This window comes from Zeugodacus cucurbitae, chromosome 6, assembly GCF_028554725.1.
Source record: "Zeugodacus cucurbitae isolate PBARC_wt_2022May chromosome 6, idZeuCucr1.2, whole genome shotgun sequence".
In the NCBI taxonomy this organism is placed as follows: Eukaryota; Metazoa; Arthropoda; class Insecta; order Diptera; family Tephritidae; genus Zeugodacus; species Zeugodacus cucurbitae.
This window is the reverse complement of record NC_071671.1, coordinates 71,338,676-71,360,620: the sequence shown is the minus strand read 5'-3', so window position 1 is coordinate 71,360,620 and position 21,945 is coordinate 71,338,676. Positions and strand designations below refer to the sequence as shown.

At 39.4% G+C, this 21,945-nt stretch overlaps 2 protein-coding genes across 8 annotated transcripts in view; both read right to left on the bottom strand.

Moving 5' to 3' along the window:
- Positions 1 to 1,219: 1,219 nt before the first annotated feature.
- LOC105221290 (neogenin) overlaps positions 1,220 to 21,945 on the bottom strand; it is a 112,356-nt gene continuing 91,630 nt past the window's right edge. Inside the window, exons 2-13 of one of the 7 annotated variants that reach the window (XM_054233828.1) lie at positions 11,860 to 13,035; positions 10,759 to 11,118; positions 10,290 to 10,545; positions 9,080 to 9,206; positions 8,855 to 9,010; positions 8,583 to 8,792; positions 7,095 to 8,434; positions 6,914 to 7,017; positions 6,720 to 6,851; positions 6,459 to 6,636; positions 3,925 to 4,091; positions 1,220 to 3,828 (exon numbers count right to left, since the gene is read on the bottom strand). In XM_054233828.1, the coding sequence (XP_054089803.1) occupies positions 3,596 to 3,828; positions 3,925 to 4,091; positions 6,459 to 6,636; positions 6,720 to 6,851; positions 6,914 to 7,017; positions 7,095 to 8,434; positions 8,583 to 8,792; positions 8,855 to 9,010; positions 9,080 to 9,206; positions 10,290 to 10,545; positions 10,759 to 11,118; positions 11,860 to 13,035 (4,439 nt within the window). In that variant the 3' untranslated portion in view covers positions 1,220 to 3,595. Of the gene's footprint in view, positions 3,829 to 3,924; positions 4,092 to 6,458; positions 6,637 to 6,719; positions 6,852 to 6,913; positions 7,018 to 7,094; positions 8,435 to 8,582; positions 8,793 to 8,854; positions 9,011 to 9,079; positions 9,207 to 10,289; positions 11,119 to 11,859; positions 13,036 to 21,945 lie in introns of all 7 variants that reach the window. The other 6 variants (XM_011198126.3, XM_011198127.3, XM_011198128.3 and 3 more) reach the window with 6 other exon arrangements.
- Positions 4,366 to 5,233, bottom strand: LOC114803529 (uncharacterized). Its single transcript, XM_029037691.2, has one exon. The coding sequence runs from the start codon at positions 5,038 to 5,040 to the stop codon at positions 4,561 to 4,563; it is 480 nt and encodes a 159-aa protein (XP_028893524.2). The 5' UTR covers positions 5,041 to 5,233; the 3' UTR covers positions 4,366 to 4,560.

Sequence of the window (21,945 nt, the reverse complement as noted above, 5' to 3'; positions counted from 1 at the left end):
TCGCCACCATGCTATGTAGCCGGATGCAAAAGATTTTCGAAAGTCCGGCAGCTTGTACTCAAATAGGCAGATTGCTTGGGAATAGATGTACTGCTCCGGAAATTTGAGTATTCTCTTTTGTTGAAAAAAAAAAAAACACAATCGTTCAAAAAATGGACGCGACATAAACCCAGATGAAGATACAGCGACTAATTCTTATAGAAGAGTTTAGGAACAAGTTAAGGTATATCGAAACTTTGTTAGGGTATGTCTGCACATTGCTGCGGAGCGCAGCAACCTTCACAGAAGTGACGATTCACTTTGATAGTAGAGCGGCGATACTAGCCTTGAGTGAGCTCAAAACTGGTTGAGGAATGCTTATCTTCACTATCAGTGGCATTGTGCTGGTCTGTCAGAAGCATCTTTCCATAGTCGTAGGGGTTTTAACTGGCCTGGAAGAGGACGAAGTGGAATCATTTTATCACTATTTTCTGGAATGACCCGCCTTTGCGAGATCAAAACAAATATTTTTTAGACCTCACTTATTTAGTTCTAGTAGCAGGATGTAGAAGTGAAAAATCTTAGCTGATCCTGGCTTCACAACGGACTGTCTTTCATAGTCCAAGTGTATTTTCCTTTGGGGAACAGTCATGCAATCTCATCTAATCTAACTTAGGGTATCTTCAGAGTTAACACTAAAACGGAAACTTTCTAGGCAAACTTAATACACTTTCGAAGAACTGTATTTTATATTTTTATATTATAGTATTACTTTGTAAGTATTTACCTTTAGCAACTCAACATTAAAACCATTCGAGTTTGAATTGTATAAATTATATTTATTATACATTGTAATTTATCGTACCTTCTTTCACATTTAATTCACAATTTCTTTTCTTTCTTTGCAATTATGTACTTTGTATAAGAATATTATTATTATTATTAATATTATTTAAAGTTATTATAGCTAAGTATGTTTACTTAAGATAATATTTCTTCAATTCATATATATACTTAATCAAAACGTTCATTTTACAAAAATGGCTTTTTTGTAATAAAAAATCTTCACATGCATATATGTATGTAATTACTTATAAGAACTTTTCTTTGAATAATAAATGTAACAAAAGTCTTCGTTTTTGTTTTGTTTGCATTTCACCTTTTTTCCGTTAATTTCACCTATACCTATGATTACGCTTAACACACGAAGTAAATATGTAAATACATTTGTTTATAGATAATTATATGATTTACGAAGTAGAGAAATATGTATGTATGTGTGTGTGTGTATATGATTCGTGTTTTTTTTAAGAGATATATCATAAATATACATATATGGAACTTAATTTTTATTCGAGTAGGTATGGCAAATGATTATTTACTTTTGAATTTAATTTAAAATTTAACTTAACAGGAGCCTTCAACATTTCTCTGCGGGTTACATCACTTACGAACTGATTTTGCACCGTTTGTTTTTCCAAAAACATTTGAAATTCTGTAAATGCAGTGTTCTGGCATGCAGTAGTAATCATACGTGAGTTGGGTATCGTGTTACATATGCATATGTATGTATGTATTATTTTTACAAATGATATACATGCGTAATTATTATAATTATTCTTAGAAAAAATTCAATAAACTTCGATATTTGTGCAGCTCAACATAAGGCTTTTTAAATGCATAAAAAGTATGTGACTTTCAAAACCTTTGATCGCAAAAAAACGATTCCATAAACGATTAAAAATGTCACAATTTTGTGCATAACACAAAAATAATATTTTTGTAATTTTTAATATGAACCGCTATTTCAATTGTTTCATGCTTTAGGATTTTGGTTTTTAGAAACGTTCAGCTATGCATTGGGCTAAGTAGTAGATTTGTAGGCATTTTAGCTTTACATTCCAAAAGACCTTTTTCTTCTGGAGAATAGTTTAACACAACTTGGATGACAAGTAGCAGGATGTCAGGCTGTCCGTTATTACATATGTCTAAGCATATCTTTTTTGAAATTTTATAAAAAAAGTATTTATGAGCAGTGTAAATGGCACGTTATGTGAAGAAACGAAAGAAAACTCAAACGAAATGTTTGGTTTGGACGAGGAAAAACAATTACAGTTAATTACACTAAAGTGAGAGGTTGTTGTATTACTAAAACTAAATAGCTAGTTGGTGAACAATTTTGTAGTAAAATTTTTTGTTTGCAAGAACACGACATTTTCATATAAATGCACGTTTGTAACATTAAATCTAGATTTCTGTTTTGTTTTTATTTTTAAGAAGATTTCAGTAGCAAGTATATGCATAGAACGGCAAGTAGTTTCAGTTGTGCAAATTTAAATATAAAGTGCAAATACATTTACGTAGAGTTTGAGATAGTCACATGTACATTCAATAGCTTAACATGTGTATGTAGTTCCCACACATATACTGGCAGTAGGTTCCCGTTGGTTTGACTTATTTGCAGTGCAAATTTGTGGTCTCTTGTCGTAATGTTATTAATGAATATAGCCCAAATTCTATGGCACTGGAAGGGCTTGCGTTCATAACCGACAACTGTTTTTTAGCTAAAACACTTTGGAACAACACTACAATAACCGTTTTTACAGTGCAGGCTATAGCGCCAAACTGTATGTGGGTCGCAATGGTACCGGGATACCTCATACTGTACGGCACAATAGTATTCCTTACGCCTATTTAATATACACTTACATACATACATAAGTAAGCATGCATACATGTTAACATTTTGAGAGTTTCACATTAGATCTGTTTCGGAGTGTCTTCTGCGTACGATTCAACAATTTGTGTTTTGTATTTAAATTATTTTCAATTTTAATATAAATTAATTTAAATGTTTCCGTTTTCGTTATCGTTTTCGGGTTTCCTTATTAATATAGCCCTGGCCCTGGTATTAACGCTATTATTTTTAAGCAAAAACATCAATTTTTCTTTCAATTTGCTTACTCAGTAAAATGTCGATAAATACATATACATATATATATATGACAGCGCTCTTACATATTACGGTTATGTACATGTCACGAATTTTTTTCATTTAAATAAAAATAAAAGTTAAAATAAAATCAGTAGCACTCTTAAACTAAATTTTCGAAATTTCGAAATTACTTAAGCAGCACTTTAAACTTAGAAATCCATTAATCACTAATCGTTAAGCATTTAGCATTACTCCTCTCAACGCTTGTATAAAAATCCAATTTAATCTTACTTACACGAAATTAATGTTATCAATTAAATGTATGCACTAGCTCCTAAACTTTAAATATTATTAATTAATGGCAATAAAAATAGCAGCCAAACCCTATGCTGAAATTCATTCAGCGGATATTCTGTTGAAAACTGCAAATTTAAGACGAACGACAACGAAAGAGAATTGTTAATATGTTCATTTGTTTGTTTGTTTGTTTTCATTTTGATTAAGTATAGTCGAGGTTTTTGTCGTTTTTCGTTTCTGTTTGTTTCCTTTGAAAACCTTTCATTCACCACTTTTCTCATTTCTGTTAGCTGCGCATTTCTAAGTTTTCTTAGCTGAAGCACACATTTCGTCCATAGACACTTTCGTTTGGCGTATATTTATTCCTATTTCATTCGTTTACTGTTAAACTTCGAATTCATTCGCCGTTATTGCACTCAGATCCTTCATGAGTCCTTCCAGATTGGCCATTTCTTGATTCAGCTCTTCCGTTGAGGTGCTGGGCGCTAATCGTTGTATTTCATCGTTGGAGTGTGCCACAGACGAGCCGCCTTGCAATCGATTTGTGGGCGTGGCAGCGGAGAAGGAGGGCTTCTTGTAGGGTGACTGGTTTTGTGGACGTATTGTTACGGCAGGTGCTGAAAGAAAAACGCATGGAGCATACATTAGAATTGATGATCACAACCAGAGCAGAAGCAAGGTTATTATCTTGGACTTAGAGTGCAGTTACTTACTGTGTTTGTTGACGGGTGTTGCAGCCCCCGTTGGTGGTGGACCTGGCACACTAAAACTCTTCAATGGGTGACCACGCTTTGCACTCTCGATAGTAGAAACGCCACCATTAATTGTGGGACCGCCACCTGGACCGGCGCCGCCGCCACCATTCGGATAACCGGGATTGCTGAAAGGGACATTATAAAATTATCGCATTGAAATTCGCAACAGTATTGAATATTAACGTAATAGATCTTCTTATGTAAATAATATATATAAGACCACGTTGTTGTTGCTTCTTTTACAATTATTTTTATTAAAGAAATCTTTCTCTGTACACTTTCTCCAACACTGCCAACATGCACCCATTGGTTAAAACACATTTAGATTTTGCCCCCACTTATAGATGACCCTACGTCAACTTATGGTAATTTTTATGTTTTCATCAGATTAAAAACATATTTCTGATATGTTTTAATGAACCACTTTATTACCGATTGCCTGCGACATCAAGAGGTGCAGGAAGAAGAGCTGTATAAAATTGAGGATACACAACAACATTTTAGGAAAATAGGAGAGAGTTACAACATTAAATCTGCACACAATTTTTATCTCCGCTCCATCCGAACTGTCCTGAAGGCATCAACAACACTATTTCAATCCTCGGAAGCCGCATTTACATATGTATCTTCTTCAGGTGTGGGCTGCGGCGGTAAAAGGAATTTGCACTCGACTGGCGTTTTGCTTTGCAATGTTGTTCTTCGTCTGCGTGCAGATGAGTTGGAACGCCTTCGCCGCAGCCTCTTCAGCTTCCGCTGCTCCATCGCAATGCTTCGATACGGCTGCTTTTGTTCATCAGTCATAGAGTTCCATATGCGGCCTGCCGTCTTGGCGATACGAGCGCTTTCCCGCGGCGACATCGAACCACAGCCTGGGTGCATTAGTCGCCCACCATTGGCTTTCATACGCACCTCGGCAAGGAAGTTGAAAAAGGGATTCGTGGAAGCCGATAGTTTGGTGTGCCGTATGATTTCACGATGTAGAGTGCTAGGACTGAATGTCACGCGGGTTTTCCGTCGCGTCGGCCGAACCAGCAACGCGAACACTTCACACATTTTGTCCCATATGGCTGACATGGCTCAATTCACTCACACGGAAAACAATATAATTTCTTTGCTTACAAGACGTACAAACAAAAATCAAATTATGGATATTGTATTTTTTACTGAAATTTGGTCGGCTTATGAAAATTTTTATTTTTCTTTAAACATAAAAATATAACTGAAATGTTTCTCACGAATCACTTTGCTCCCGGTTGTCTCTCGCCATTCCGTAATGAAGGTATATTCAATAAGGTGGGATTGACAAACTGGGTGAGGCACACACTTTTAACTCGGAGTTTACATCGAGAGACTAAATCAATCAAATTATCCTGACACTCTTTGCACGAACATTGAATTTCCATAAACATTTTGTATATTCCACTAAATAGATATTGAGATCTCAACATTATGGGTCTAAACAACTGTCCGTGTTTGTAACCAGTTCTTATTATCACGTTAGCCCTCTTAATAACGGGTGATTTTTTTGAGGTTAGGATTTTCATGCATTAGTATTTGACAGATCACGTGGGATTTCAGACATGGTGTCAAAGAGAAAGATGCTCAGTATGCTTTGACATTTCATCATGAATAGACTTACTAACGAGCAACGCTTGCAAATCATTGAATTTTATTACCAAAATCAGTGTTCGGTTCGAAATGTGTTTTCCGCTTTTTTATCGACAAATTTTGTTCAGCGATGAGGCTCATTTCTGGTTGAATGGCTACGTAAATAAGCAAAATTGCCGCATTTGGGGTGAAGAGCAACCAGAAGCCGTTCAAGAACTGCCCATGCATCCCGAAAAATGCACTGTTTGGTGTGGTTTGTACGCTGGTGGAATCATTGGACCGTATTTTTTCAAAGATGCTGTTGGACGCAACGTTACGGTGAATGGCGATCGCTATCGTTCGATGCTAACAAACTTTTTGTTGCCAAAAATGGAAGAACTGAACTTGGTTGACATGTGGTTTCAACAAGATGGCGCTACATGCCACACAGCTCGCGATTCTATGGCCATTTTGAGGGAAAACTTCGGAGAACAATTCATCTCAAGAAATGGACCCGTAAGTTGGCCACCAAGATCATGCGATTTAACGCCTTTAGACTATTTTTTGTGGGGCTACGTCAAGTCTAAAGTCTACAGAAATAAGCCAGCAACTATTCCAGCTTTGGAAGACAACATTTCCGAAGAAATTCGGGCTATTCCGGCCGAAATGCTCGAAAAAGTTGCCCAAAATTGGACTTTCCGAATGGACCACCTAAGACGCAGCCGCGGTCAACATTTAAATGAAATTATCTTCAAAAAGTAAATGTCATGAACCAATCTAACGTTTCAAATAAAGAACCGATGAGATTTTGCAAATTTTATGCGTTTTTTTTTTAAAAAAAGTTATCAAGCTCTTAAAAAATCACCCTTTAGATTATCAAAGATTTTTTGGCACCTATGACTTACCAGAAATTGCCCTCATAACCGTAAGGATGTTCGGGTGTCTGAGCCAAAGAGCCCGGTTGCTGGGTCAAACTCTGTTGTGAGTGCCCCGTGTCGACAGTCATATGCGAACGATTGGCGGAAATGTTGTATTGGGTGCGCGGATACTGTGGCCGTTCCATAGTAGAGTTCATTGAAGTAGCTATGGAGGGTGGGAAGGTGGAAAAGAAAAGAAATATTTAAGTTTATAAGAAAAATATAGGTTATGATTTGTAATAGACTTACTCATATAACCGGGTACATAGGATCGTTTGTCCAGCGAGTTGGTAACCGGCACAGGCGTGTCTACGTCGTATTCGTGCACCACAGAGCGTGGCAATGTTAAGGCACCGCTACTCGAAGCGCCATCGCTACATACTGAAAGGATTTATTTTTTAGTTTTTCAATTAACTGCTATGAACATTGGCTCTGATGCTTACCAGGTGTTGTGCTGTGTATATTCTTATCAATATTCTTCAGCTCCATTTGATCGTGATGTATCCAGAGATCTGGCGGCTTTGGAACTCCAACATTTTGATAGCTACTTGATAAAAAGATATATGAAAAATTAGACGATTTTCTCAACTGAATAATCCCAATTAAGAAAAATAGTGCACTCACTCTTCGTACCTCTTCTTGTTGTGATCGGGAGTGGATTGAGGCTTTCGTCGGCACACAACAAACATGATTCCCACAAAAATAACAACTAGAAATACAACCGCCCCGGCCACGGAGTATATGATGATCTCATTACTAATGCCTTTGGCGATCGGCTTTGGCTCCTGCATCACCACCGCCGCCGGAGTCGTATAAGCCACGAGCGCTGAGAAGGGCGCATTACTGGCACCTTTCCCCACACGCGCTTGCACCTTGAAGTAATACGTTGTGTACGGTTTCAAATTTGGCAGCATCATCATGGTCTCGTCCCCGGCGAATGCTTCAATGGACCAGTCGCGATCCCTTTTCGTTGTATCGGTTGTGTAGTAAATGTTGTAGCCGGTTATTTGGCCAAGGCTGTGCTTCGGTGGCAACCATTGTAAAATGACAGTTTGTGGATTCTGTTCATCAGGTCGCACGGTGAGCTCACGTGGCGGTGTAATTGGCACATTCTGATATGTACTATTCAATACCGACATGGACCATGCAGACTCACGACGACCCTTCACCACCTTAACAGCGAACTCATACTGCGTGTTTGGACGCAGGTCATTGATCATGCAATTGAGGTCGGTCGTGTTGTGATAGCGGAACCGACTAGAGCCGGAGATGCCAAAGCGTACGGTGTAATGACGATTATCGATGACATGTTGATTTTTGCTCAGCGTCGTATCTATCCAGTAGACGACAATGGATGAGCTGGACATGGTGATCGCGCGTAGGCCGACAGGCACTTCAAGCGGCACCGGTATGTCGACCGGTTCCTCGTCACGTGTTTTTATGTTGTCATAAATAGGCTGACCATCACCTTTGCTGTTTCGTGCGCGCAACGAGACCACATATTCCGTATTTGATTCCAACTTTTTCAATACATAATAACGTTCGGATTCTTTCAGCTCTATGATGTTCTCATCGGGTATTCCACGACCCCAGCCCAATACATAACTGCGTATCTTGATTTCATGCTGTTGTGGCGGGCCCCAATGTAAAGCAATGTTATCACCACCTGGATGTATGCCGATCCAAACCGGTTTACCGGGCACCTGTGTTTCGTCCAGATCGTTTTCCAAAGTCATGACACGATTCCATTCTGTGAACGGGCCCGAACCATTTACTGTCATAGCGGCGATTTTTATTTGATACTCTGAGTGCCGGTCAAGCCCTTTCAATTCGAAGTAGCGTATGTTCGCTGGTGTACTCTTCACCTGTGGTGTGTCTTTGAGTTTACGATAACGAATCTTATAGCCGGTGATTTGACCGTTTCTTTCCTCCTCGGCTGGTGGCTCCCAGTGCACTGTGACGGACTGAAATAGTGTCAGCACATGTGTAAATATTAATTAATTTATATAAATTCATAAAACAAATATGATAAATAAGATAGCAAGAAGATAGAAAATACAAATCCGTAAAACTAAAACGTATTAAGATCAATGTAATGTTTATATTGCTTACCGTCGAACTCGTTACTTCTAGTGTTACATTATTGGGCGCTTCAGTTGGTGTAGAGGAGAAGGTCTTGACCTTTATCTCATTTGAGGGATCGCCCATGCCGTTCTTATTGAATGGCACCACGCTAATAGTGTAATCGGTATACGGACGAAGTTCCGAGATCACAGCACTCAGAGAGGTGCTATCATGGTACATCTCAGCGCCACTGTCATTCTGTAGAAAAAATCAATATTTTACACATCGTGACTATATTGAGACTTTTGACGGCTACGAACCTCGGAATAGTAAATGCGGTATTTCAAAATCTCGCCATTGGTTACAGTGGGAGAATCCCATTTTACAAAAATCTCTCTTTCGCTACTCGCATATCCTTCGACGTTGCGAGGTGGACCGGCAATATTTTCTTCCGGTTGAGTGCGCACCTCCAAAACCTAAAAACGTTCAGCGAAAGTTATTCTCATTACCTTTTAAAAGTAGATATGTTTTATGCGAGTATATACCTCTGAGGAATCTCCGGGTCCAAAGTTCGTATTGGCCACCACACGGAATTGATAGGTTTTCCCAGGCAGCAGATTTTGTATGTTCACCTGTTGGTCATCGTGCGATTTGGTTACGATTTTCTGTTCGCTGCATGGGGAAAAGAGGCATCGTGTTAGTATTAACGAAAGCAGTTTTAAGTAACTGTAGCTGTGCAAAGACGATGAATGTTTTGCTTTTATTAAAAACTCTTCGAGCTTCAGCCAATTTAATTCGCCAACCATTCCCATGTCTATTAGCTTGATGTCTACGTTATTGGAATGGAATTGCTTCCATGCTAGTGATTATTTATTTGTCGCCTACCCATAACAATTACCGTTAGAAGGGACACAGACAAAGCGCGCAGTGTCTGCTTTAGCATATGCTTGACTAGATTCGGTGCATTCATGTGCTTTTAATTTGACAAAGTAGAGGAAGAATGCAAAGTGATTGGGGCCAAAAGAAAGCGGGAGCGCAGAGGGGAACGGTAAATTGCGTTTGCCAAAACAAGGAAATTCGGCTTGGCAATTTCGCCGAAGATGTTTTTAGATGAAGTCATTGATTCTACGGCCGCCCAGAAGAGCCCGCAGAGGCAGGTTCATTTCGAACGACTTCCGCCGCGGACGTTTGAGTGAGGTTATAGTTAGCTACCTCACAAGGATAATGGATATAAAATGGCAGCGATGAAAGTGAAACGGCGTCGGCAATTTGATTTTCATTTCTGCCATTCAGAGAATAAACGAAAGACAATAAGCTTTTTTGTGTTTGCCAATTGAAATGGTATTTCTGAATTACATAGGACCATAACTAAAGTAACGGCAAGACTATAAATATTCTTAAATGTACTTTAATGGGGGATGTATGTTCTACTACCCCTATATAAATAGAGGAAATTAATATACCGCTTTTTTATTTTTTGTAGGACTGGAAAAAGCTTTAAGCACACGAAATGTCGAACAATTCCAAGAATAATAATAATAAGTTTTTAATGCTGTTTTTGAGAGATAAGAGTCGATGACACACACTCTCTTAATCTAGCTACAAGTTTCCCTAAAGGATTTCCCTTAGGATTAAATCGATCTGAGAGAGCAAGGTGTTTCAAATATTTTTTAATCTTCGGGTAAATTAGATATAGATTCGGTACAGTACAGAGAAGTAAGTCTAAAAATTATAAATATCTTATTATTCACTTACCGTTCGCTGTTGCTCATTTTATAGAATACTGTGTAGGAGACAACTTCCACGGGGTTCTTCTTCGGCTCCATCCAACTTAGTGTTACGAAACGTGGTTTCACTATTTGCGCAACCAAGTCGTGCGGCGGTCCCGGCAAACGGTTCAACAGAGCACCATGGATGTGTGTAACTCCACCGCCGGACTGTGGAATGTCCACACCTCCGTCTACACTCCCAACACCAGTTATGCCAATGCTGCCTTCGAGTCCATCTAAATCTGAGGATAAGTAGGAGGAACTTGATGACGCCGCTTGTGAATTGGATGTGGCTGAGGATAATTGTTTCTTATTTTTATTCTTCCAAGAGTTCAGTACTTTGTTGGGATCGTCGCCGTGATTGTAAGCGTCAATGAATTCTTGATTGTCGTTTAAATCGTCATATTCGTCATCGTCTTCATTGTCTTCGTCATTGTTGTCGTTGTCGCCCTCACCTTCGTCATCGGCTACGTTGAACTCCTGTGTGCTAGTGGGTAACTCCATTGAACTGTCCGTATCTTCCATGTCTAATTGTTCTAGTTCTTTCAGTGAGGCATATTCGCCATAACTATTGTCATTTTGCGGTCTCTCTGGTCGTGGCAATTTTCTGCCTCTCTGCGAGAGTAAACTATCCAGAGCGCTTTTGGAGAGCCTACGTGTCGACCCCATTGAATTGTCAATAGCATCGCCGAATGTGTCAAAAGGATCGATCGCCTTAGATCCGCCCCCCTTGCGACGGCGTATAGGCGAAGCTGATGGAAGTAATGGAGATTTGGGTGTTTGGGAAGCGGATGGACGGTATTTTTTGGATTTGCCTTTGGGGATTTGGGCAGGAAGGATGATGATGGTAGGAGTGTGCACATGATGTGTTAGATATGCAAATGCGTGTCATAACATGAAGTGGGTAAAAGTAAAAAAGAAAATAAAAAGAAACATTGGAAATGAAATTAATTTAAAAAAAGTTGAAAGGAAAATTTTATAAATATTTTTCAAATTTACACATTTATAAAATAAAACAAAAACATAACTTATTATAAGCAATGCGAATTTACGGACCAATAAGGAACACATTTAAAGCATATTTATTTGTTCAAAATATTGCAAAATAAAAAGCTAAGCAAATTAAGCAATAAAATTAATATAAAATACATTTTGGCTATGAGCGGAGGGGTATACAAATTTCTCGAATATTCACTATTTTTAGTATTAGTTAGAAAAAATCACAATCTTAAAATGAAGTGGACCTCAATTAAAAAAGAGAAACTGTTTAAAAATAAACTAATTTAGCATTAAATCATAATTCCTTCATTGGAAAGGTTGTCGCTTATTGGGATGATTAGTAGTCTTGCTAGTTTAGTAACGTTACTGTTATTTAAGCCAGTTGCGTTTACGTCCAATTCACAGAGCTTTTACTCTTTTTTACACAAAAAGCATAATTTTGTTATCTAAAAGCGCTTCGAAACTTTAAATTAGTATGTACATAACGGCGAAGTACTGCTAGCTTCATATATACAAGTACATTTACTATTGAGTTAATCAACTCCTCTTCTACTCACCTGTTTGAGCGACGCGCAAGCGAGCCGCCGCTTGGACACTGCCAGCCGGATTGGTGCCTACACATTGGAACATGCCGGCATCGGACTGCAGCAGACCGAAAATGCGTAAATTGTGGCCACCGACCAGTTGCATATACGTGTTGGGGGTGATCACATCGCCATTCTTCAACCACTGAATTAACGGCTTTGGTTTGCCACGTATCGCGCACTCCAGCTCCAACTCCTCCTTTTCATGAGCGGTCTTGTCTTTTGGACTCTTGATGAATTTAGGCGGCACCAGCACTTGCACGGTGGCCTGTGCATCAAGCGAATCGACTGTATTACTGGCACGACACTGGTAGTTTCCGGAATCTATGTCCTCCGCCGAAGATATTTGCAATGAGCCCGTGCCGATGATGGAGAATGGCGAGTCAAGATCGCTAAGGTCGAGTTCAGCGCCGTCGCGCAACCATTTAATTTGTGGTTTCGGAACGCCATTCGCCACGCAATCCAAGGTGACGCTGTCTCCCTCCTTCACGGTTTTCGGCGAAGGTCCCACAAGAAACGACGGCGCAACCAAATTTTCACTGCTGGGATCTGTGGGTTTTTTAATATTCAGGCTAGTTTTGCTGCTTAAACGCGATATGCTGCCAGAGGTCACATTACACTGATAAGCGCCGCGATCCCCAATGCCCACCTCATCGATTTCTAAGGCGCCATTCGGCAGCACGATCATGCGCAACTTGTCCAGCACAAGCGGCATGTCATCCTTTAGCCATTGTACGATGTGTTTAATGCCCGGTTGAACTTCGCCCACCATGCAACGGAAATACGCCGTTTGGCCGGGTAATAAATATGTTTCGATAAAGTCTTGATTGAGATCCGACAACCGCGCTATAGACACGACTGCCGCACGACTAACAATCGTACCAATGCCGTCGGCGCTGAGCAGACACTGATAGGAGCCGGTCAAACCGCGATTTTCCTCCACGGAGCTTATGTACAACGAACCGTTATTCAACTGGTTGCGAAACGTGTCGCCGACGATGCCCAAATCCTGGCCATCTGGCCCACGCCAACGTATAATTGGTTGTATCTTACCAGACTTGCCGTTTTGTGCAACTCCACCGCATTGCAGCAACACCGAATGTCCTTCCGGCACGACCACATCCTGAGGTTCAATTTTGAAGGTAAGCGCTGAAAAGAACAAGAGAAATGAAAAGATGAAATACAAAGAGAAATAAAAAGCAACTACATTGACAAGATCTAACAGTGTGTGAGAATTGTGCAGTAAAAGTAAACGGAACACACAGAAAATGAAAGAATCATTTGCACATATGCCAGCAGCACAATCATGATTTATTAATGACTTTATTCATACGCCTAAGCAGGCATTTGAGGGGGAACCAAAGAAGGAAAGAGTGTAATGGCTGCCTGTGGCTTCATTATACCACTCAATGAGTGCCGGCGCTAGGGTAGACCACCCCCGGGCGAACTCTTGGGTGAATATGTATGTAGATATCGTTGGATTATATAGGCGCACATGCAAGAGAGAAGTATACAGATGCTGGCACATAAAAGAAACCCTGACCCCAATTTTTGCATTCAAGTAGTCCTGTTTCAAGCCCACAGAGGCGGGTGGGCCGAGTGCAATTCACTTGATTGCGTGGTGGCAGCAGCGTTTCTACGGGTTCATGTAAACATGACGAAACAATTGATGCAACACAAGCCTGAGTGCAGCGGATGCACATGTCTACCAGGGTGTGGAGACTTGTGCGGAGTTGGAGTTACAACTCTCGCAGATATTTACCAAGTCCTTAACACATTGTTGTCCTTTGTTCGCGCAGGTTGCCTTTGTTTCAATGCCCGAAGGATGATTGCAGTTGACATATTTTCCGAATGAGTCCTATAAAAAGCGCTCAGTTCTCCAGTTAATGTTGTTGTCAATTTTTTTCAACTTAGCAATATTTAACAGCCATTAAATGTGTCTTGGCTACCCATCAGGGAAAATATGGTTGACTTACTTTCAAAATAGATGGAGAATTTCAATCCATTAGTAGTTTCAAAACGCTCATTTTTTAATTTGTTCTGAGTTATTTCTTCATATGAGTCTCAATGACCAAAAGTACAAATATTCCCAGCATACATGTTGAATTCCTAGTGGGTACATGTTTAATATACTCGTATGTGTTCACAAATTGCATACTGCCAGACTCTCAGTTGAACTTTGCAACCCCTTCAAAGCGACCTTACACTTCTCGTTGGGCCCACATTTCGCCGAGTGCAACACAACACTTTACATTTAAATTAGCCGCACTTGCGTAGCAAGGAATGAGGACGCAAAGAAGGAATGGGGATCTCACACTCGCGAAAATCCACAACGTCAACAATGATAATGTTAAGCAGGCTGTTTGAATAAGCTGCAGACAAAGGCGAGTAACGGTTACGAATACGAATACCTCTTTACCGGCCACTTTTCATTAAAGCCGTTAATTTAAAACTGTTGATCCCGATGATTACGCGCTGGCTAGCAGCATCACGGTAAAAGGGGATTTTCGCTTAATTAATGATATGATGATGTGGTGTAAGAGCAGAGTGAGCGCTAGGATTATGCTGTTTGAAAAAATTGGGGTTGCCAAGCATCCAAGGGTAAGTGATTTTGTGTCAATATGCCACATATGTTCCTGAAATATTGGAAGTTTTTTAAAATAATAATTTAATATATATAAACAATTTTTGCGCGTGAAGTTGATTTTCATATTTCTTGAAACAGCAAAAATTACTGTCGATTTTGTAGGTCTCGTGTCCGGATCAGATCTAATTTCGTTGGCAAAATTTTCTCCTCCAATACTGCTGTAGAATGAATGTGAGGCAATAAATACTTTAAATATTAAAGCGTTTCGTTCATTATTTCTAAAGACTTTCAACTCTTACAATAATATCTATTGAAAACACATTTCTTCAAGCCCACTGTTTGTCTTTGCATGCAAATTGATGCATCTGCTCCTCAAGAGGCCTCGATGGATATATACACCGCAAATACACATTCCAAAAGCCATAGTGATGCACTCTGAAAGTCTTCAATATTTTAAATGAACGCAAATGTATGCAACTGATGCGATCAACTTTAGGCTCATCGCATATGCAAACGGTCTAAACATTTATTCGCCTAATTTCAGCAAATCCTTTGCGACGCCTTAAGGCCCAGGCCGGGCCAAACTTAATCACACAAATGAAGCATAATTTAGATTAGTCATGCTGTTGCCGTTGTTGTTGTTGTTTCTGTTGATGTTGCCACTGGACAACGTTGCTGGACAACGGCAAACACGCACACACATATACACATTCACTATATAAGCACACATGAGTGGTGATGGCAACACAACTGATTGCTTGCGCTGCACCGAAGAGATCAACTGACACCAGCAAACAACAAACACACACCAACTACAACTACAACTATCTGCTGGCAATCTAGGCAATGCTGCATAGAAGAGCCACCTCACATACACACACATATATACACAGAAGCGCATTTGCCTGCTCCGAGCGCTGACAGCAGTCACTGCCGTTGCTTAGATGTACCACATGTGCTAACACTTGGACGCTGCCGACCGCTGGAGCGACACACAACTGCAGGCGCTTTCGTTGTTGACTCTATGCACACACACACACTCGTATGTACAAATGGTGCAGCAACAGTTCGAATACCGGCAGTCGGTGTGATGTGGTGTGGTGTGGCACGGTGTGGACCTCCATCACTGATAAGTGGGCGTTTAATGAGTCTTGTATCAATATTTGAAGCGCCTGCTGCCTCCAACCGCCAGTCAACACCGCACGGCATAGCTACCGTTGTTGTTGACTTTGTTCGTATCGCAAGCCACACCAACAACAACAACAACACACACTTATACATGATTGTTTTGCTTTGCGTTCGCCTTTGCAGCTGCAATTGCATGCATAATACTAGACCTTAAATGGGATTTACTTAGCTGCAGATTTCGATTAAACGAACGAACGAGCGCCGAGCCGCAGTGGACGCGTGTAAAAAGGGCCGTTGCCTTCGATGCTGCTAATGCCGGTGCTGCATAACTAATTCGAGTACACGACACTGGCGAAACGTGCTATCGGGCATTGGCAGGTTTGTAGCAAGAAATTAAGGAACTAATTGCGAGCGTTGCCACCCAGCGTCCCTATCCGTAGCATCCGAGGCATATTATCCGTAAATCCGAGTTGCGATATTGTCAACACAAAAGCGTCAATGCAAATTAAACGGCCTGCCGAGTGCATGCAACATGCAACTGTTAGACACACACACACACACGTCACATCGAAAGTTTCGAATTTATGGTCCTCAGCGTTCTATTGAGGAAACTCCATTTTTTTTAGCAAACTCACTCAGCTGCCCGTCGTGCAACGCTTGGCGTTCGACATTTTAACTCTGCCTTCTGTCGGCCGTTGCTCCAACAAGCTTACCGAATGAAACGTGGTTGTTGTTGTTTTGTTGCGGTAATACCACTTGTCCATTGTTTAATCGTTTCAGCCAACTTTTGTAATGATTTTCACTTTGTTAAGTTAATTTCAAAAGCAATACTTCAAATGGGAATTTTAATTAAAAAAATAAAAACAAAAACAAACTATAAGTGAAAAACCGTTGTTAATTATTGCATATAAATGGCAATTTGCAAGCTTGAAAGGCACTTCGAGAAACTTTCCGTAGTAACGTAGTCAACAAAACAACACAAAGTTCATGAACTTAAGAGGCTGCCGCATTAAAAGAGGTGCATTGACCGCTCTTTATTTTCGGCAAATAAGTGCTCGATTTTATTGTAGTCCATATTTCTGTATGAACAGTGAGGAAAACTAAACTAATTCGCCCCAAAAGTGATTGTATATCATGAAAGACCTTTTAAATCTCGCAACTGTTAGGTTATGTTGATCTTAGGAACATTAACTTGTGCAACTTTACAGTTATATTTATTATCACTTCCTTCTCTCTCATATATAATTCAATCAAATTGTATTACTTTTATTTTGCTACTTTTGGGTACAACTCATCGCTACCCTTCTTCGTTCCCCTTATATCCTCAGTTTTGGACTTTCGTTAGCTTATTAGAACTTATTGAAAATGCTTTGGTGGTTCGAGCGCTCAGAGTTCCAATACATATTCCATTTGTTAGACCCTGTGAAAACGACATTATTTTTCTCTTCTAATGGATCTTAGAGCATAGGGGTCAAAAACAACTTGCCATAGACGAGTACCTAAATAGACTTGATTTCAAATTAATTTGAATGCGAAAATTGTCAGAAAGACAGGTAAATCTCCTAAACAGATTTCTTTACATAAACAAATTAGTCATTTCCGGTTGATAAATGCGGCCGCAATGTGACCTTTGACCCTGCCCTTCTACGCTCGTTTGCAAAGTGTTTAGCCATGAAAAGCGCCAGTTGTCAGTTGCCAAGTTGCCACTCCAACGGTTGCTAGCAGAAGGTGGTTGTTGTGTTGTCTGTTGTTGTGGTTTGCACTTAATGAAATGGTTTTTTCTATTATTTTTTGTGTTTGTGTTCACATGCCACAAAGTAGTCGTAAGCAGCGGCAAGCCAAAACAATAAAACATGTATGTTGCTCTCTGCATCTCTCTCTGCGCGCGTGTGTGTGTGTGGCGAGCCACATGTGCCGAGGTTTGCTGCATTTCATTGTTTGTTGGTGTCAGCTTTTAGGCGTTGCAGCTTACCACCAGTGAATGCTCGAGTGTATTCCTTTTTAGCTTCTTTCAACATTCCTTTCTAAACACGATTTTTCAAGTTTAATTTGCGGTTTCCTGTTTTCGCTACAAATCCTTCCTCGCCGTCAGCAGTTTGCTGTGGCAAATGAAAAGCCAACAGACGATAGACAAAAGAATGAAGTTGTGGGAGTCACTTGGGTGAAGTGTGGGGCCGAGTAATGCTTAGCTAAAAGCTCCTAAAGTATCTTTTAATTAATTTGAAATCGCACATTGTTTCATCATCATGCACTTCATTAGGATTATGAGATGAGGATAATAGGAGGGAATAAGAGTGATGTGGGAAAGCGGGAAATTAAGTAAAATCAGTTGTCTATCAACCTTTCTAGATATTACTCATTTAAATTTAATTTGGAGCAACCTAAAGCCGTCGATATCTGGACAAATCGCACAATCGTATTGACTGTGACAAATCTTCACTGTTATCTGAGAATTCAGAAGTAAGAAGCAATGCTTACGAGTATGTAACTAAGGCAATAATAGAAAGACTGTCACTAATGATGAGTGACAGTTGACTCATGTGCTTGCCCAGATTAAAATTCCTGCGGTATTGTCATGCGACCCTTTTCATGGCATGTCTCCCGCAACCATGTCCCAACCAACAATGCAGCGACATCAATCCAACGGCAAGATAAACCAATCAGCGTCACATTTGCTACAAACTAATCGATTGGATCGGTTGACGACAGGTCACAGAACCAGCACACAGACATGCGGACGTCTGTTTGAGTATGTGTGCCTGTAGGTATACAAAATCATCGGTGCATCTTTTGATTGTAATCGAAGCCAACGAAATGATTTCCCAACATGCTACCTGTTCGCCCGACCGACCGAGCGCTGCCGTGTAATGTGCTCCTGTGCGGATCAATGAAGTTATTTTAATTGTTGATTTAACAATTTGTCCTCAGTAAGCCGGGCACCGACTCCGACTCCGGCTCCGGCTCCTACAGTTATTCAGTTATTTCTCCCTTATTTATTTCCATTTATATATGTATGTACATATGTATAAGTAAACTCTGTGTGTGTGTCTGTGTGCAGAAATTGAATTGGAATGTATGACGTTGAGTTCACATGCCGCTGCATGCCAAATCCTCTCTGCTGTGAAAGCTGATTTCAGTAATGTTGCCAATATGTTTCATCACGTTTGTTCACCTTGTTATTGTTGTTGTTATGAAAAGTTGGTTAATGATGAGCTTGATTAATTACCAACTGCAATCACAAGTGATTGTATTACTCCCGTCTAGTTGATAGTTGGGGGTAATGGGAAATGCAAAGTGACCGCAGTAATTACTTATAAATAACAACAACAGTAAAAATAAACAAGCCATTAAATATACATATGTGCAATTTATAAAATTAACTGAGCTTACACTCGTGTGCGAGTGTATTTAAGTTGATAAGCTAACTGAGCTTTTACGGTGCTTTCTTTGAACTTTTTTGAATTGCAGTATTCAAATAGTGGTACTCAACAACAGTAAAATTCAATAGAAGACTTAAATTTTTCTACCGATTATCCCGATAAATCTGTCAAGCAGAATATAAGAGAGCTTCTGGTGAGATCTTCGGGAAAACCTTTTATGTGAGTAAAAAAAGAGGCCGAAACCAAGCAAAGCACGTTAAGTTACATCCAAGAAATTCCTGAAAAAAACATATATTAACTAATCGGACCGACAAAACTATTTTTGAAACATCGAACATCTAGGCCAACCACCGTACAGTCTCGAAGTGGTGTCCAACACTCTCACACACTAGTTCCGTTAATTCAGTTTTAAAAATACTGACAAAATTTGAGATCAATCAAATACAAAATCTTTCAATGGAAACGTTCGAAAATCGTGAAATCACTTTCAGCTTTCGTAGAAATTATTTGTGTATAATTTATTGGTTGAGAGAATTCATAACTCGGCCGCAAAGCAATTTATAAAACTTTAATTAGCCAAAATTTAATTAGTGAAATTTGCAATTTAATATTAATTAATTGCGAAGTTTTTAGGTTGATGAAATTGTTTTTTAATAATTTCCGCAGAAAATTCAATTAATTCTCTTCCAATGTTTTCATTATGGATACATAACTATTTTGTAAAGATTTTTTGCAAAAGGGCACATCTTCAAACGGAGTATAGAAAAGAAACAAACACCAATCTTACGACTGTAAGTTCATCGTCCAATCGATTGTTAATTGTTTGAATTGATTTAATTGATGGTTCGCATATGACTCAATTGAAAGGATGAACCGATAGCTGCAGACATACATGTGTATGAAATATGTAGAACGCTAGCGATGAACTCATGCGAGACACGCCGCGTAACACTTTTTCATTAGCCACTTCGCAAAGCAGTCTCTATTTTCACGTCTTTTTTCGACTTTGTATCGAACGATAGTGAGTTCAACAGAATTTTCTCAGGCATGAAAATTATTTAAATGTTTGATATTGATAAAAATTATTTCCTGGCGCATAAGAATTAATTATAGCTAATGACTAAATAGTCCGCCGTTTTATTTGTGGCATGCTACAATGAACGCTGTCGATGATCGAAAAATCGAATTATTAGTCAAACGCCGCTAAATTAAATAAAAAAATGCAGTGTGAGTGAGTAATTCGAAATTAATAATAGTTATGCATGCCTGGCTGAATGCTTTCAGATTAATGAAGCGTGCTCCGTTAGAGGCGGCACAGGGTGATTCTAAGCTAAGGTACGATTCTCCCATTTGTATCGAACTTAAACAATAAATATAACCATAACATAGTACTGGTCCTAGCCAGAATAAAAATAGCATAAATAGAAAAAAAAAATAAAATTTTCTACAATGGATCAGAAACGGGGGCTGTACAAGAATGAGTACATAAATCAATAAATTACAAAAATAAATATTTTTATAGCTTCTTTTGAAGATTGATAGAACGGTTGAGGTGAAATCGGTTTAGAAACAGTAGTAAGTTCGATTTATATATATTTGGCGTAGGAACCGCTTTAAGCGATTATAGCCGGTTCGATTCGCTGCGAAGAAATTATGTAGTAAACCCACTTTTCTGCATCGTGAAGATTTAGCCGATTTCACTACTATCACAGTATCACAGTTATATACAATAAAAACCTAATGCGACGACGAAGGCATGATTGATCTCTCTAAAAGTATCAAAAATTTAAATATTACTACTTTAAATATATGTATGTATGTATGTATGTCACGACGTGGAAATATCAATGATGCATTTCTATAATTAATTAAATCAACTGTAATTGTTTCCATACACCGTTAAGCAAATCACAGCATTTTTGATACATTTTAAATAATCATAATAAAAGCATATTTTTGTTTGTGGTTAAGCGAATTAATTGGATTTAATTAACAACTCAAATGGGAATTCATTCCAAACTAAGCTATTGTTGCAACAACAATGCAAACAAAACACTGTCAGACAGCGGAAATTGTTTTGTGATAATGACAAATATTTGGCAAAATTAAAATGCAAATTGCAACTTGTCGACTGTCAAGAGCATTCATTGTCGGACTCAGTTAGTGCCATGAAAGTGAGTATGAAGGCGAGAAGAGGTAGGGGCTTACACATGCATGTTTAAAATTCAACCGCACTCCCCGAAACATATTCACAGGAGCAACAATATCCAAATGAAGCAATTGTATGCTGCCACAATATGTCATGTCGCCTGCCACATTTGCACATTGCCACATTGCCGAATAATGTGATGTTCATCAAAATGAATTTCGTACTCACACACCATTATAGAACACCAGTCAGCAGAGCTTACAAGCGCAGCCGCACACCACAAGGGACAAGAGTCTTGCTCCAGCCAGCCAGCGCCACTGCAGACCTTTGATGATGTAATTATCGCAGTGGCAGTGGGGAGGCAGCAATCACACGGACTTAGCGCAGCGTGAGGCACGAAGCGGTGGCGGCGGTTGGCCGCACTAGACTGTCGGTGGAAACGTGGAAATCCTTTCGACCGAAAGCGTAACCAAATATAATGTTGTAATCAACCAAATAACTACAAATACAACAAAAACTATTTTAACTAGGCACTTAATTGAATTGAATGCAATGCAATTAGTTGCATAAATCTGTTTGCGGTCTCAACTGTGAGTACACAGAAGCCGGTTGAGTGGCAGGCTGAAGTGCCGAGTTTATTTGCTGATGATGCTGTTGCACTGCCTGCGGTTGCATTGGTAATTCACGTACTAAACTATCAAAAACACCAGCTTAGACCTCAAATTGTGATATTAATGAACATTACAATATTTAATTGAAATCAATGTAAATTTCAGTTGTAATATGAGCGATACACAGTTGCGAGATGATTTTTT